The sequence below is a fragment of the Trichechus manatus genome, unplaced genomic scaffold (genome assembly GCF_000243295.1).
Source record: "Trichechus manatus latirostris isolate Lorelei unplaced genomic scaffold, TriManLat1.0 scaffold00022, whole genome shotgun sequence".
NCBI lineage: Eukaryota > Metazoa > Chordata > Mammalia > Sirenia > Trichechidae > Trichechus > Trichechus manatus.
This window is the reverse complement of record NW_004443958.1, coordinates 6890043-6906835: the sequence shown is the minus strand read 5'-3', so window position 1 is coordinate 6906835 and position 16793 is coordinate 6890043. Positions and strand designations below refer to the sequence as shown.

Below are 16793 nucleotides of genomic sequence, written 5' to 3'. Positions count from 1 at the left end.
ACATCTTTCTCCTGGAGCAGCTGGCGAGTTTGAATCACCAACCTTTAGGTTAGGAGCTGATCGCTTAACCACTGTGCCACCAGGACTCCGACACTTAGACACCGTTAATTATTAGGCCTGAGGCAGAATCGACTCCATGGCAATGGGTCTGGTTTTGTTTGGTTTATCACAGAGCGCCAACCGCCTCCCAGGCCAGGAAAGCTGAAAGCCTCCCACTTTGGAAGCCAGGCAAGACTTTCATCATCTGAAGTCCTCGGGTGGAATGCTGGTTCCTGGATTTGCTCCTCATAAACCCCTTGGGGATGTTACGTGTTCAGGCTTTGTAAGCCATCCCTCGCCCTGTTGCACGTAGGGTTGCTGTGAGTCGAACTGACTGGACAGCACCTAACAACAAACCACCTCTTCTCTAAGTCTTAAGTCACCGGAACATGCCCCACCCTGGAGGATCAGCAGACAGCTGTATCACCTGGCTGGATTCCCCACAAATTCCACAATCCCAGGGTTCACAGGAACAAGTTTCAACCGCACCCTGTGCGGCGGGGTCTGGCCCGGGGTAAAACCACAGCTGCCGGTGGCTCCGCTCTCTCCACCCACTACTATTCTTGGCTAATCTAGGAAGGGCGGTTAAGGAGGGCAGGTGGACGGAGGAAGAGGCTGAGGCCAGAGGACCAGCCCTGCAGAGCACATCAAAAGCCCCACCACCTCTTTCCTTCCCCACCAAGCTGCTGGGTGCTTGACCCCTTCTAATTGACAGGGGGAAGGTTTCAATCACGAGTCCCTACTCCTAGCGCGGAACGAACCCCAGCGCACAGCATCCTGGGAAATGTAGTCCGCGCTGCAGTCTAGGACTCCCTAGTCAGCTCGAGGGTCCCTTGGGAATGGGGGCCCCGCCCCGGCCGACCGTTGCCCGAGGTGCGGTCTGAGTGTGGGGCGGGGCTGTGCCCCACGGAGGACTATGAGCGCTCCACCGAGAGTCAGGGCGAGGGCCGGAACTACACTTCCCAGGCCGCCCTGCGCCGAGCTGGGAGCCGGTTGCCTCGCTTTGCGTGACCGCGGCAGGTTGGTCCTGGAGCAGATGAGCGCAGAATATTTAGGCAAGAGAAGGTGGGGGGAGCGTGGGGCAGGAGGAGGACCTCGGCCAGGAAAATTATGCATGCGTTAGGCAACCTCTGAAAGAATGGCTGTGGAAGGTAAGGGACGCTTGGGGCATTTTTAAGCCCCCCCCTTAACCCGCGCACCCCAATACACACATCCCTGATGAAGCTTGGGGATGGAGGGGAGGAGGAAAGGACGGGGGTGGTGGAGCGTGGGCCCCTTCCTCCTACACCTCTTGGCACTCACCTGAGCAGCGAAGGCCAGTAGGCGCTTTATTCAGTTGCTCTGGAGAGAGATGTAGATGCGCAGCACTTTAGGACAAGAGGCAAGAGAAAAGTGTCCCTAATGCGAAACAATTAGCTGGAAATGAGGGGAAAGCCGGGGAGACCGGCATTCGGGGTCAGCCCCGAGGTGCCTTCTTTCCCTGCCCCTTCCCGCAGGGCTGGCAGGGAGGCCATGGGGCTGGGGATGTTCGCGTCGTCCCCCCACACGTGGGAGAGGACCCCGGCCAGGTGCGTCATCGGGAAGCTTGGACTGCGATTGGGTCGAGGGTCCCTCATCTTGTCTACTCGACAGCGGCGGCAGCAGATATACCCGGAGGGGGGAGGTGTTGCTACACTTGTCTCTGTTTATACAATCCTCCTGGGGTTTGCAAAGTTTACAGGAACGAAATGGAATCAGCTAGGGGAAAAAGGACAACTGAACTATTTGGGTGGATCCCTTTTCTTTGAAGACCACCTCTCTCTTTCTTTGTATAATTTTTGCCTTTGGTTTTGCAGTTTTGGCGTCCTTTGAACTTCCTGGTTGAAAGCTGGGACGGGCCGTTTGGGAAGGATCTCCAGAGTTTTTCTTTGTCAGCCTCTTTTACCTTGGACCACATGCTTTCTTACTGGAGATAGTTCTGGGAAAAGTATGTGGACTAGAAGTGTTTGGGATGTCAAATTCGAGGTCAAATTGTCTAAATGATAAGATGGAATGATCAGGGGACTAAATGGAGAGCCTACGTTCATGTATGTAATTATGGTTACTGAGGGTGACTTAGGGCTGAGGGGACCTGGAGTAAGAAAAAGAGGGCATCGCCTGCCAGCTGCATCAGGCTCCTTGGTAAGGGGAAATGGGACTGTTCCGTGTAGGCTAGAGAGAATGAACCACACTGGGCTTGCTTGCTTGCTCCACCCCTCCTCTCTCCGCCCCAGGAGAGAGAAACTGAACTAATCTGATTCTTGCTTTCCTTTTAATTACTGTCTTAACAACCTGAAGTAGCAACAACCCTGCTCCTATGCTCAGTGCTCATAAACACAGCTTTTGGGCTATCTCAAATTTAGAGATCCCCAGCGGGCCACCTCCAGCTTTCCCAACCTGTCAACAAAAATAAAGCTCTATCCAAAAAAAAGGTGGGGGTGGGGGTGGGGGAGGCACTACAAAAAACAATCAGCCAAAGACTTTTCTAGACTTTTTTTTTCCCTGTGCGAATGTACTAATACGGTGAGAATTTAGCTTTTTGCATTGTTGCAATTGATGGTAAGAGAGACAAGAACATTCAAATGGAAAACAAATAACCAAGGTAAAGTTCATCTTGAGCTTGAGACCGAGGGTAAGTTCACCTACTGATGATCCCTTCCAACCTACCTGTCCGACAACATTGGCTATCTTCTTGTCACCACTGTCCTGTGTCCCAAAGTGAGGTACATCCCCACTTGTTGCCACAGAATACTTAGAAACAATTTCCTGCTCATTGTAAAAAGTATAGAATTAGTCATATTTCTTGTCTGATGGCTTACTGTACTAGCAAAACCAGACCTTACAAAAACAAGGGCTTTGAAAGGAAGTACGTGTGGACTTGAGGAGAGCTTGTTTCATATTATTTTCTTGTGACTTATTTGTTTAAAGTGCCTGACTAGTAAACAGGAGATCCTGAGTTTGAATCACAATGAAGTCTCAAGGAAGTATTTTAAACTTATGCTGCAAATGTGTTTCATAGCTTTTGGTCTTTGCAAAGGCAGTTTTCTTGGCCTGGATCCGGCCCTTCCTGGCTACTCCCAGTTGATCTTTCAAGACTCAAGGAAGCTTTACTTGCTCTGGGAACCTGCCCCTGCCCTCTTGTTCCCTCTGCCTTCTAAGCACTCTTCTCCGGTCTGTGGAGATGCCTCCTTCAGTGAGCTTCCCTAGACCCTATGCTTACATCTACAACTACCTTATACTTAATCTATCTCTCACTAGACTATAAGCCCTTTGGTAATCGGGGCCATGTATTCTTTGACTTTATATTCCCAGCCAATAGCCCAGTTGTTATTGTTAGCAGCCGTCAGGTTGGCTCCTGACTCACAGCAACCCCAGGTACAACCTAATAAAACGCTGCTTTGGTCCTGTGCCATCCCGGTAATAGGTTGCAGATCAGACTGCTGTGATCCATAGGGTTTTTGTTGGTTGATTTTTGAAAGTAGATTGCCAGGACTTTCTTCCTAGTCTGTCTTTAGTCTAGAAGCTCTGCTGAAACTTGTTCAGCATCATATCAATGTGCAGGCTTCCACTGACAGATAGGTGGTGGCTGTGCATGAGAGCAGAACTGTGCTTCATAAGGTTTTTCAAGGCTGTGACCTTTTGGAAGCATATAGCCAGGCCTGTCTTCGAGGCATCTCTGAGTGGGTTTGAACTGCCAACCTTTGGGCTAGAAGTTCAGTGCTTAACTGTTTGTGCCATCCAGGGGCTCCAGTAGCACAGTTGTTGTTGTGTGCTGTCAAGTTGATTACCTGGCCCGTAATGTTGTTGTTAGGTGCTGTCGAGTCGGTACCAACTCAAAGTGACTAAATGTTCTTGGAATGAATGAGAAATAAATTCATGAAGATTTTGTAACTGGTCCCATAAGGTACATGTGCTTTCTTAGGATCCCATATTCTATAAAATAAGGGGCTTTTGAGAGAGATTTGAGGATATGGAAGACCTCTCTTTTAAAGGAATTGCTTCTCTTCAGTATCTTGTCCCATGCTCGGAGTTTTAGATCAGTGGTTCTCATCTGACAGTGACACTGTCCTCCTTGGGCATGTTCGGGATGTATAAGGACTGCTCCTGGGAGCTGCTACTGGCATTGTGTGACCATGGACCAGAGATGCTAAATGCCCAGCAACGCATGGCCAACCCATACGAGGAAGAAGTGCCAGGACCCAGTAATGACCAGTTTCCCCAAGCTTGTTGAGAAGCAGTGATTTAGAGAAGGAATAATTTTGCCAGAAGAACTGAAATAGGAAAAATCAGTACATGTTACTTAACATCTGAGCTTTAGTTTTGCATCTGAAAAAAAAAAAAATATCATTTACTTCCCAGGAAAATTGTGTAGGTTGAATACATTAAGGAAAGGGCTTATAGGAGGGTACCTAGGAGAAGGATCCTCCGTAAAAGTTACTTGTATTCCTCCCATCCTTCTCCTTAAAAAAAAAAACAAAAAAGCTACTTGAAGCACATTCTGTATTCTGGATTGTCACTTATTTATGCCAGCCAGGCTTTCTAATTAGTAACAAGTTAGAAACATTTTTTCTGATGTGTAACCTTTTTCTTAGTAAACATGAACTTGTAAAAAGTGTTAATAGCAAGTATGGAGCTCATTCATTTTACTGAAACTGCAGCCTTGTAAGTAAGATGAAAAAGAGGTGCCCTTTGTTTATTGTTTTATGGCTATACTGGGTTATTTTTTCTTCTCTGAATTGAATTACAATATCTTGTATGTTTCCTACCTGATTGTGACCTAGGCCTTGCATTTATGGGCAGCTGGGCAGCTTAGAGGTATGCTTTCCAGCCATAGAATAGAGGAACACTGATGGTCTGCATTGGGGTTGTGATTATACTGGCATCCGTTGTCTTATTAAAAAACTTTTAGAATTACTCCAAATAGATCTGTAGAGAGGGGGTAACATGCAGGGACAACAGAGTGATCCATTCTTCATGGGCAGAGTTGTGTAGACAATTGTGCCTATAATCGTGATGTTTTTAAATAGGAATGGGTTGCAGTATTACACAGGGAGAGGAAAAAAGTGGGTAAGTATCTTAGGCTGGGTTCTCTAGAGAAACAAAACCAGTGAAGTGTGTATATGTATAGAGGAAGAGAGAAAGAGAGAGATTGATTTATATCAAGAAAATGGCTCACGCAGTTGTAGGGGCTGGAAGGTACCAAGTCCGTGAGTCAGGCTGGAGGCTTCTCCTGACTCACATAGCTGCAGGGGCTGATGAACACAAGATCAGAAGGTAAGATGGCAGGCCTTTGGCTCACAGGCTGCAGAGGCCGATGAAACCCAAGATTTGCAGGTAAGGTGGCAGGCCGCTGGCTTACAGGCTGCGGAGGCTGACGAATCCCAAGATTGGAAGGTAAGCTGCTAGTTCAGGTCCCAAGAACTGGAGGCCAGATGCAGGATCCGGAATGAGCAAAAGCCTGTGAGCCTTCCCAGATAGTCCACATATATTGGATGCAGGCCACACCCCCAAGGAAACACCTTTTCAACTGACTGGCTGCTTGTAGCAGATCTCATCATGGAAGTGATTACATTGTATTAGATTTCATCAAGGAGGTGATTATATCGTTACATAGCTACCAAACTACATCAAAACTGCCAGACCACTGAGAATCATGGCCCAGCCAAGTTGACACTCAACCTTAACCATCACAGTCATGGACAGTGTCATATTCATCTCTGCGTTTGACTCGACGGCACCCAACAACAACAGCATTCCAAGAATGGTGCCTGGCACTTAGGCGGCCCTCAGTCAATGAGGTACGAATGCACCATTCCCCAGAGGAAGAGAAGACTTTTCCAACTCTTTGCCCCCAGTTCCTCTCTGTCTTGCTTTATCCTCAGAGCTATAAAGAAAAGTGGGGCAGATAAACATTGCACATAGTGTTTCTCTTCCAGGTCTACTAGAATAGCTCCTCTTACATGGCCAAAAAAAAAAAAAAAAAAAAAATTTCCAAGTGTTCAGCACCCAAAAAAGAAAAGTATTTCAAATGGAAGGCTGTGTGTTCTAAATGACAGCGGAGAAAAAAGACCTGGCAATCTACTCCTATGATGATTACAGCCTGGGGAACCCTATGGGGCAGTTACTCTGTCCTATAGGGTTGCTATGAGTTGAAATCGACTCGATGGCATCTAATAACAACAGAGTCAAACACTTGTGGCAAACAGAAGCATTCTTGGAAAACACTGGGCATTAGGTAAATGATGACTCTGTACCCCACTGGAATTCAGAACCCCTTCACAGAGAGTCAAAGGATTCACTCATTGGAGATAGAAGTGTCATCTTTATGATAAGGCTATACTGGGTTATTGTTTTTGGCTGGGTCAGATGGTAAAGTGGGCTTGCTAACATGACACCTGAGCAATGAAGTTACCCATCATAGGAGTGTTGGAAAACAACTACAGGGTGTCGGCCTCTGTAACACTGCCAGCCCGAAGGAGCAGAGGAGAGTGTGAGCTTCTGCAGCAGGCAGGTGGGACCCAAAGTGATGGAAGGAGAGGACCTGAGCTGCCTACGCTTTGTTCCTTTAAAAACATGCATACTGCGTAGTTGTCTTCTCTGCTCCTAAGAAGGACCCATGAGAGGGTGGGGAGAGAGACCAGAAGTGCCTTCTGATGGATGCCTCCTCATATGAAACATGAAGGAAGGGGGAAGATGGCTCCCTCCTGTGCTAGCAAGACCTACACTCGTCTAACTCGTTAAGAACGTAGTTTATGTGCACCTCTTCTACTTCCTGGTGTTCTCTGAGAGTAGGGATTGTGTCTTATGCTTGGCCCATGGTAGGCCCTTCATAAAGCTTGCTGAATGAATGAGTGAATGGAGGACCAAATGAATTACTAATGGGTAAGATTATGGGTGTTTTTGATTTTCACAATTCTCCCCATACACACTTAAGGAAAACTCCCAGCTGTGCTCATCTAATGGTAAATGTTGTTAGCAGGGAAAGTGTGGAGAAGTTTCTTTAGTAGGTACTTATCTCCAGAGTCATGGTGTTATCGTTAAACTAATGCTGCCTGGTTCTCTTCCATTTTACTTATCAACAAGGGTCCTTTTTACTCCTTTTTCTTTTTTGTTCTTTAACCCATGAGGTCTGAGGTTCCTGTACCAGTTAACTTCTGGCAGAAAGACTTATTGATCACTCAGTTTTAGGACATGAGAATGGTGAATAGAAGCCCTTCCTTGAAGATTCTTGGTTAGTGACTGTGGGTGAAGGAGAAGTGGGGACTCAGACCCTGGTTCTCTACTTGCCAGGACAGTGGCTCCTGCCACTTTGTCTCTTCCGTGGGACCTCTTAGCAGTGAGACAGGGCTTCAGTCTAATTCTGCTTCTGCATTGTCTGGTCCAACCCTTACTAATTCCCCCTTAACCTACCCTTTCCTTCTCATCTGTCTTGCTGTTGTTCGCTTATGCCTGAAAAAATGCTGCGGCTAGTAAGGGAGAGTGTATAGAACCTTTGAGGGTGTAACTGTGTTCTCTAATGCTGAGTCACAGTAGATGCTGTGGTGACATGTTACAGGAGGGGCAGCCAGGGATCTATCTGGAAGCCTGTGCTTGAACTCCAGGAAGTGAGTGTCAGATGTACATTTAATTAGGAGAAAGAGTGGAAATTACAAATTCTCATTCACTGGCATTCAGGCAGGTTTCGCATTTTCTGTTGATGAATAGTAGAGTACCTCCTGTGTGTAAGGAACTCTACTAGACTTGGTGGGAAGATTAAAAAAGAAGGGAGCTTAGCCCACTCTGACCCTTTTCCTATCCCACTCCCAGCCTCCACTTTGGTGAAATAGACACAGATTAGGCCGAGTGATATTAAGTGCTAAATCAAAGCTCCAGCAACATAATGTGGGAGGATTGAGAACAAATGGAGCATTTGGTTCTGAGCAGGATGGGATAACCTAGCTAGGGGAATAGCATTTGAGCTAGCTTTTGAGTAGGATTTTGATGGGTAGAATGTGGGGGAAAGCACATGAAACAGAATGGTGTGTGTGGAATGTGTGCTACCTAATTAATTTCGTTCCCCAAATCCTGGTCTTGGGGTTCCTTAGCCTTTTATGGCAGGAAAGTCAATGAGGATGCTTCTAAGTCATACTTGCACATTTCTTTTCCTAAGGGCTCTGTTATGTGCTTGGCCAAACCTTAGCATTCCCCATAGCCCAGTTGGATCTTGCATATGGTCCTTTGGAAACCACAGGGGCAAGCAAGGAAAGCTGTTCTGTAAATCAAGCTGATTCCTCCCTGATTTTCTAAAGTGGAATGTAGCAGCACCACCCTCTCCAAGCTGCCTCATGAGAGCAAACTTGGCTATATTTAGCCTGATTTTTCTAAAGTGTGGGTGCAAGAAGCTGCTTGTACAGCTCACCTCCCCAAGTGAGGAGCACAATGGGGCGGCAGCTGTCTGCTGACAGGGGTGGCTGCCTCACTGCCTTCTGCAGCCTCCACCCACAGGGCGCTGGGGCCGGGATGAGCCAGCCTCTCTGGTGAGGTTGCCATCCTTGCTGTGGGAGAATGCTGTGTTTGATGGTACCCTGTTCAGCGCATCCTGAATCTTCATGATTTGACAGATGTTTGTGGACTGGCCATGGGATGTGGCCTGAGGTACAGAAGGGGCTCAGGCCTGTTTGTGTCGTCTTCCCTGTCTGCACAGCACCAGTCTCACCGTGCGTGCTATATAGGACTCACTACCTTGTCTTTCAATGGGCAAGCTCTGCAGCCAGCCTGGGTGTGAACCCAGCTCTGCTGAGGACCTGCTGTGTGGTCTTGGGTAATTTGCTGGACGTCTCTGGACTCTTTCCCAAATGCTTCTTGAGAGAGTTCAGTTAGTACCAAAAAATCTCTTAGGACGGTGTCTGATAGGTGCTCAGTAAATGCTCAGTAAAAAAACAAACCAAAACAGTAGCCGTTGAATTGATTCAAGTCATGGCAAACCCGTATGTGTCAGAGTAGAACTGTGCTCCGCAGAATTTTCAGTGGCTGGTTTTTCGGAAGTAGATCATCAGGCCTTTCTTCCAAGGCACCACTGAGTGGACCTGAACCTCCAACCTTTCAGTTAGCAGCTGAGCGCTTTAACTGTTGGCACCACACAGGGACTACAGATGCTCAGTAAATGCTCACTAAGTGTTAGGCAAGATGATGGTGATGATGCCCTCTGTCTCTTCCTTGTCTTCCTCCCACGGTAAAGAAAGCATCTTAGCCATTTATATGGCCCTGTGAGTAATCTAGTGCTATAGTGCCTTGTCTAATGGTAAGTGCTCAGTGAAGGAATGTAGGTTCTCAGAGTTGGGATAAGACATAAGGCGTTCTCATTTTAGCTATTTATTATTTGATTTATTCATTATCGGATTCCCTGAAGTTATGAGGAAACAGAGGGAAGTAAAAGTTATCATAATACAAATATATTCATTAAATATTCTTTACTTAAATAATTTTTCTCCACCAAATTTCCTTGCCACTTAACACCAGCAGTTTTGTAGGCTCGTCTCTGATTGTCTAATAATCACCTGGCCATATAATATGTATGTAAAGTAAATGGATTGCAAAGAGAAATTTCAGATTTTGCAAAAGAGGAAGAATTTCGTGGACACTACGAGAGCGATGTTGGAAACTGCTAGAATTGTACAGCTGCGCCCAATTAAGATCTGTCTGAGCTAGGCAAGATAACCATTAAAGAAGAGAAAATTGACTGAGATGCTGACATGATAGGCACCAAAGAGAAATATTAGGGCTATCTAAAGATTAAGAGAAGGCTTTGGTGGAAAGTGACATCCTGAAATATTTTGGAAAAAATGATTTCCTTTATAATCATTCTATGAAAAGTCAAGTGTGAAATTCAGGATGTTTGTACTGAGATAAATCTTACTGTAGAAGTTATATAATGAATAAAAAATGGATTTTTTTATTGTAAGAATTAGTACATATTTAAAATTATAACCTAAATTTGGTTAAATAGAAGATAAAATATCTTAGTTTCTCTTTTCAAGATAAATTATCAAACTGTTTCACTATTAATTTTTGAAATTAAGTTCCCATTTCAAATGTATTTTCTCTCTCTCTTGGTTTTATATTAATATTTTAAAAATTGGGTTTATTTGGGTATAATTTACATGTAGTAAACTTCACCGTTTTTAGTTCTTTGAATTTTGGTAAACACATACAGTCGTATACCTACTACAATCAAGATATAGAACAATTCTGTTACCCCCAGAAAATTTCCTCCTACCCTTTGTAGTCAACCCTTCCAGCCATCTAGAGCCACAGGTAACCACTGCCCAGAATTCCTTCCCTATAGTTTTGCCTTTTCCAGAATGTCACATAAGTGGTATCATAGACTATGTAGCTATTTGAGTCTGCCTTCTTTCACTTTGTGTAATGCATTTGAGATTCATCTATGTTGTTGCATGTATCAGTAGTTCAGTCCCTTTAATTGATATCCAAGTTCAATTCCAGGCCAGTGTACCTCAGGTGCAGCCACCACTTGTCTGTCAGTAAAGCCTTGTATGTTGCTATGGTGCTGAACAGGTTTCAGCAGGGCTTCCAGACCAAGACAGGCTAGAAAGAAAGGCCTGGTGATCTACTTCTGAAGAATCAGTCAATGAAAAACTCTGTAGATCACAACGGTCCAATCCCACTGTGCATGGGATCGCTGTAAGTCAGAGTCCGATTCATTGGTAGCTAACAATTCCATTGAATGGATGCACCACAGTTTATCTGTTCACCAGTTTAAGTATACCTGGATTGTTTCTAGTTATTGGTGATTATGAATGAATTACTATAAACAGTCACAAGTAGGTTTTAGAGTGAACATACGTGTATTTCTCTTAGGTAAATAGCTAGGAGTGGGATTTTTGAGTCATGGAATAAGTGTATTTTAACTTTGTAAGAAACCGGCAGTCTGTTTTCCAGAGTGGCTGTGCCACACACATATTCACTTTTATTTAGATATTTTTCTTTATCTCAATTATCTGCTGGTAATGAGGACTTCACAAGAATGAGAGAATTACATTAATGGGGACTATGCTGGCAGTTGCCCGAAGGAGACAGCTTTGTAGATATGAGTTCCTTGAATTACATTATACAAGGGCGTACGATATAACCCATTGCCGTTAAGTCGATGACAGAGTAGAACTGCCCATAGGGTTTCCAAGGCTATAATCTTTACGGAAGCAGACTGCACCATCTTGCTCCCAAACAGCTGCTGACGGGCTCAAACCGCTGACCTTTTGGTTATCAGCCGAACGCTTAACCATTGTGCAGCCAGGGCTCGTTGGGAAAAAGCTATCTTTCTCTAAAAGGAATTGGTCTTGCTTTCCACAGTGAGTTATGGACTGTACCTTGGGAAGCTAAAGAAAAGGAGAGTAAATTCTGTTTCTGTTGTGGTTTAAATTTTGAGGATGGCAGGGGCCAAGCTCTTTTTGTAGCCCTTTGTGATTCTGATTTAGAATTGGGTCTTTCATTGGGTCTTATACAGTGGGAGCAGTGCTTGATTCACCTACAAAGACCACCTTTTAGTCAGCCAGAAATTGAATATAGGACCTGACGAGAATTGTATGGTCCTTACAAATGCAAAAGGTAGTCTAGGAGATGTAATTTGAAGACTAACACGTTGGGATTTTCAGGATTTCCCACTGGTCTATGGGAGCATGAGATGGAATATTTGAATTTGTGATTGCTATAGAATTTCTAGACACATGGTTGCCCTAATTCTATACTACTTGCATTTGTAAAATGTGAACATTTCAGTTTAGAGTTGCTTTTTGTTTGTTTATTTTGGAGAGGTGCTTGAGCATTACGTGGAGGTGAAAATATGATGTTATTAACCAAGCTTTAGTAGATATACTTTGCACTTGATTTTGTCTGGAGTTTCTTAATGTCTCATTGATGAACAGTGATTTACACATGGAGGAGAGGGAACAACCAGCAACCAAGAAATAGAGAGGAGCGTCTTGCCTCTGTAGTCCCTGAGTGGCACAAAAGGTTAAGCACTGGGCTACTAATGGAAAGGTTGGGAGTTTGAACCCACTCAGAGACTCCTAGGAAAAGAGTTTTGACGATCTGCTTCTGAAAGGTCACAGCCACGAAAACTTTATGGAGGACAGTTCTACTCTGAACACATGGGGTCACCATGAGTTGGAATCGACTCGATGGCAACTGGTTTGGTTTTTTTGGTTTTGGCATACTCCTGGCCTCCAGACTCATGGCCACAGCTGAGTCATCACTCTCCCTCCATCTCACTCTCTCTCTCTTACTTCCCCCCCAACTCTTCTCAATTCCCCCTCCCCATCCCTGTATTTCTGCTAGTAGCACCAGATTGTCCGTAATTTGCAATGACCCTGCTCCTACTTCTGTTTTTTCTCTGCTCTCGAAGAAAACTCAGCTTTCTACATTGGGATCATTTAGTAAATGTTTCTGCTAGGCTGAACTTTGGTATTGACATTTGGTCTTAGGGTCATCTAGGAAGTGTATGTAGGTATATCACATACTTCCTGTAGCTTAAAAAAAAAACAAAAAACAAAAGCCATTGCTGTCAAGTCGACTCCAACTCATAGCAACCCTGTAGGACAGTGTAGAACTGCCCCTTAGGGTTTCCAAGGAGTGGCTGGTGGATTCAAACTGCTGACCTTTTGGTTAGCAGCCTGAGCTCTTAGCCACTTTGCCACCAGGGCTCCATAGCTTAGAAGTAGATTATTTTTCCTTTTACAGTCACAAATATTTATTGATCACTTCATATGTTCTGTGCTGTAGAAGAATTTGATTTGTAGTTAGATAATATGGTGAGTAATGCTAGAAGAACCATATGTACCTGTTCAATTTACTGGAGACTTTTGAGATCTTGTTAGGTAGTGTTTCCTTACATAATAAGAAATATTTACTAAACAGTCCTAGTGTGGAAAGCTAGGAGAGATTTGAGAGTGTTTATAGGCTTTGGAATTGACCTAGTAGAGAGGGAGATTTTGAAGTTACAAAGAATAGGAGGCATAACTGATAGAGCAAGGACCTTCAGGAGTATAAATGTATTAGCCATTGGGGAAGGTCTTCTGGAATGGGTCTTTGGTGAGTGGACAGGTAAGGAAGGATGTAACTGTAAAACAAATACAAAACTATTAAAAATATTCCTGTATTATGTGATAGGCACTGTTCTAAACGCGTGTCATATATTAACTGGTTAATCTTCACGTCAATCCTATGAGGTAGGTACTATTATCATCCCTATTTACAAATAACAGAAAGGGCACAGAGAGTTAAGTAACTTGTCCATGGTCACTATTAAGTGGCAGAGCTGGAATTTGATAAAAGCAAAAGATGTTCAAGTTCCCAGTTAGAACATTTTTGAGGATACTGGATTAAGGTATTACCATTTCCAGAATTTTTATTAAAAATAAGTTTACTAAAGGATAACCTATAGGAAGATGTGGGTCATTGACAATTTATTGTGAATTAATTTATTTCATTATAACTAACTACAAGTAGGGCAGGGATGGACCAGAAGGACTTTAAATTCTCAAATGTTGGGGCAGGGTGTAATTTTTGGAACTTGAGTCATTTTCTAGAGTGCTTAGACCTTGGTGGGTGGTTGCCTGTGGAGCAGGAGTTGGGTGTGTCAGTCCACCAGGAGGTGCTACGAGGGCGTTCTGATTCCGTAGGCTGAGTTTGGGGGTTGAAGGAAACAACCGAAAGTAGGGGGTAGCATCAGAAAGGAAAGATAAAAAGATGCTGAAAGTAAGCGTGGCCTTTTGGCCAAGATAGTAACATAATTTCCATTTCCTTCTGTTTTTTCCTACCCTCTTTCTGCTCTTCAAGAAGGTCTTAATATTTAGGTTTCCAGGGTGCTGAGGCCTTTGTCCCTGAATCTAATGGTAAGCTGGAATGATTTTCCCTGGCTAATGTTTGTCAATTGCTTGTTAAGTGCTGCCTATGCAACCCCCTGAAGCTCCCTGCCTCCCTCTGACCCACTTTGCCTGGCCAGGGTTTCCTAATTGAAACTCAAGAGCTGGTAGCTTTGGCACCTGCATGTTTGCTGGGGCTCACTCCAAGGCCATTGTCATTGACATCTTACCACCCTGGCTTTACACAGCACTTTCTGCTTTCCAAAGTACAGTTTCTCTTTGGAGCCACAGTTGATCCCTTGGCAGCTGGAACAGACGTTCTTGTTCCCATTTTGTAAATAAGGATCTGAAGTCTTTCTTGCCCAAGGTCACATAACCAATTAGTGACAGAGCTTAGAGTTAGAACTTGGCATCCTGAGTCTTTTCATAATTACTTCTGTCATATCTGCCACGATTGGAAGGGATGGCGAAGTGCCCATTTTGAAGGGGTTTGCAAATGGGATATTCTAAAAGGGATCCAGCACTTAAATTATGGGTGAAGGTGGTCAGAGTGAGAACTGAGGTTATGTGGTCCTCCAGAGGTGCCTAGTACTTGGCTCACATGATAAGAAGTTCCTGTTTTCTCTTCCAATATTAATTATTCTTCACAACCAGACCTCCTAAATAGCCATGTTAAGGTAACATTTTTAAAACTAATATATTTCTGCATATCAAAATCCTTCATATTCTCCGAAGGGAAAAAAATCATAGAAATATAAATAAGGAACTAATAATAACCATAGCTCACATTTATTAGCACTCACTGATTCTGGCAGCTAGGGTTGTTCTCTAGACAGTATGCTCTGGTACGACTATATTGGTTGTTGATGCCAACAACGGTTCTGATGAGTTAGTATCTAGGCCATACTGGTTATTTATTTTGCATAGTCTACCTGTTCACAACAATCCTATGAGATGATGATTAATATTATCTTCATTTCCTATATGAGCAAATGGAGACTCAGAGAAATTAAATAGTTTCCCCAACGTCACCAGCTGGTAAGTGTTGGAGCTAGAATTCAGGCCCAAGTTCAGATGATTTCAGAGTCCACTTAGTGACACTATTCAAGTCGGCCACTCTGTACGTCACCCAGGAAAAGTTTAACATTTCCTTCTGGGTTTGATGTGAGTAGCTAGCTGTATCTGAAGTATCATAAGACATTCTAGCAAATCTAATAGTTGTTGATAAAATATTAATTCATTTTATTTATTCACTTCTTTTGCAAATGTGCATAATAGCAATGAGCAACCTCATTCTCCTGAGATGTAGCACTTAACGAGGCCAATGATGGAACTCTTGACAGGGCAACACATAACTGACCAAGTTTCAGAAGCTATTAATGTGTTCTGTCAGTTCTATCCCTGTGACTTGTGATGGGCATTGGTGAGGCTAAAGACATAGAAAACACTTACCATTTATAAAGAAAGGTGTACCTGTGTTAGATGGAAGGCCAAGTCTGCCTTATGAGAACAGTATCCAAGTTAATTGTAGAACTCACAGTTCTAACACTTCTGAAGTTATGCTCTTCAACCTTTATTACAGCTTGTACAATTTATTGATTATTCATATGCAGTATGTTTATTTATTACCATACATTTCTATTCTTTTAATTTCCAGTATATTCTTTTAACAAGGTTTTATCCCCATATTTGTCTTATGAAGTTTCATTTTGGTTTCTTAGTCTATCTGGTCATTCTTCCGATGTTTCGTTGGTCTTTTTCTTAATCTTTATCCTTGTACTTAATTGATAACTTGATAAGGTAAAGAATTTTAAAGTTGAAAATCATCATTCCTCATAATTTTGAAGACTATAGCATCTTCTGGTTTTCAGTCTTGTTTTAAGAGAAATCTGCAACTTTTTGATAATTTGTTTTAAACCTACTTTTTTCTTCTTGGATTGTTGAATCTTCTCTTTATCTGTAGTGTTCACAGGTTTCATGAGGATATGCCTTGTGTGAATCTATTTTTATCCATTGTAATGGGTATTAAGTGTTCTTTCAAACTGGAAACTCATGTTACTCATTTCTGGGATTTTTTCTTTGAATTAGTTATTTAATTTCCTTTTATCCATTTGTTGTTTCATTCTTTCTGTCATTCTTCTTTTCGAGAGGATAGAATTCCTGGACTAGTTCTTATTTTTTAAAGTCTGTGTTTCCTATTTTTCATCTCTATTTTCTGGTAGATTTCTTTAATTTTATCTTTCAAGTCTTCTGTGGCGTTTTTAAATTTCTATTATCATTTCTAATTTTTCAATAGTTTTTTTAAACTTTTTCTTTTTAGTATTCTGAATTTTTTATAGCAGCCTATTATTTTGTAGATGTAGTATCTTCCCACATTTCAGTGAGGAAGTAAATGAAAATGAAGTTCATTTCTCTCTCCAAGTTGGTTTTTCAGTTTGTTCATTCTGGTCATCTTCTTTCATGTTAGATATTTTCTTCAAATGTTTGGTGATATATGGCTGTCTGCTCATATTTTAAGTTGCCCACTTTTCAACAAAAAATTTTTCTTTTGAAATCTCTCTGTGCATGAGTGGAACTTCTTGTTGATCATGATCTTTATTGTGTGATGAACTGATAGATATGTTTAGGTCTTTTATATTGGGTTGGATTAATTATGCAGAGAAGAGGTAGTATTCGAACTGCAAATCTGATTCCAGAGCCTACACATTTTCGCACACATTCTATTCCAGGCAAGATTCAATATCTGTGTACATTTTATTATGTTTTTTTTCCTAAGAATGTTGGTGATATGAATGTAGCTTATCTAGAAACTCTTTTGAGAGGATAGAATTCCGAAGTTCTGAAGATACTTCTTTTAACCAGAAACTTCTCTCCACT

At 42.9% G+C, this 16793-nt stretch overlaps 1 protein-coding gene across 1 annotated transcript in view; it reads left to right on the top strand.

Moving 5' to 3' along the window:
- Positions 1 to 1117: 1117 nt before the first annotated feature.
- SAMD12 (sterile alpha motif domain containing 12) overlaps positions 1118 to 16793 on the top strand; it is a 424915-nt gene continuing 409239 nt past the window's right edge. Inside the window, exon 1 of the mRNA XM_004372967.2 lies at positions 1118 to 1190. Coding sequence (XP_004373024.1) covers positions 1178 to 1190 — 13 coding nt within the window. The 5' untranslated portion in view covers positions 1118 to 1177. The remainder of the gene's footprint in view (positions 1191 to 16793) is intronic.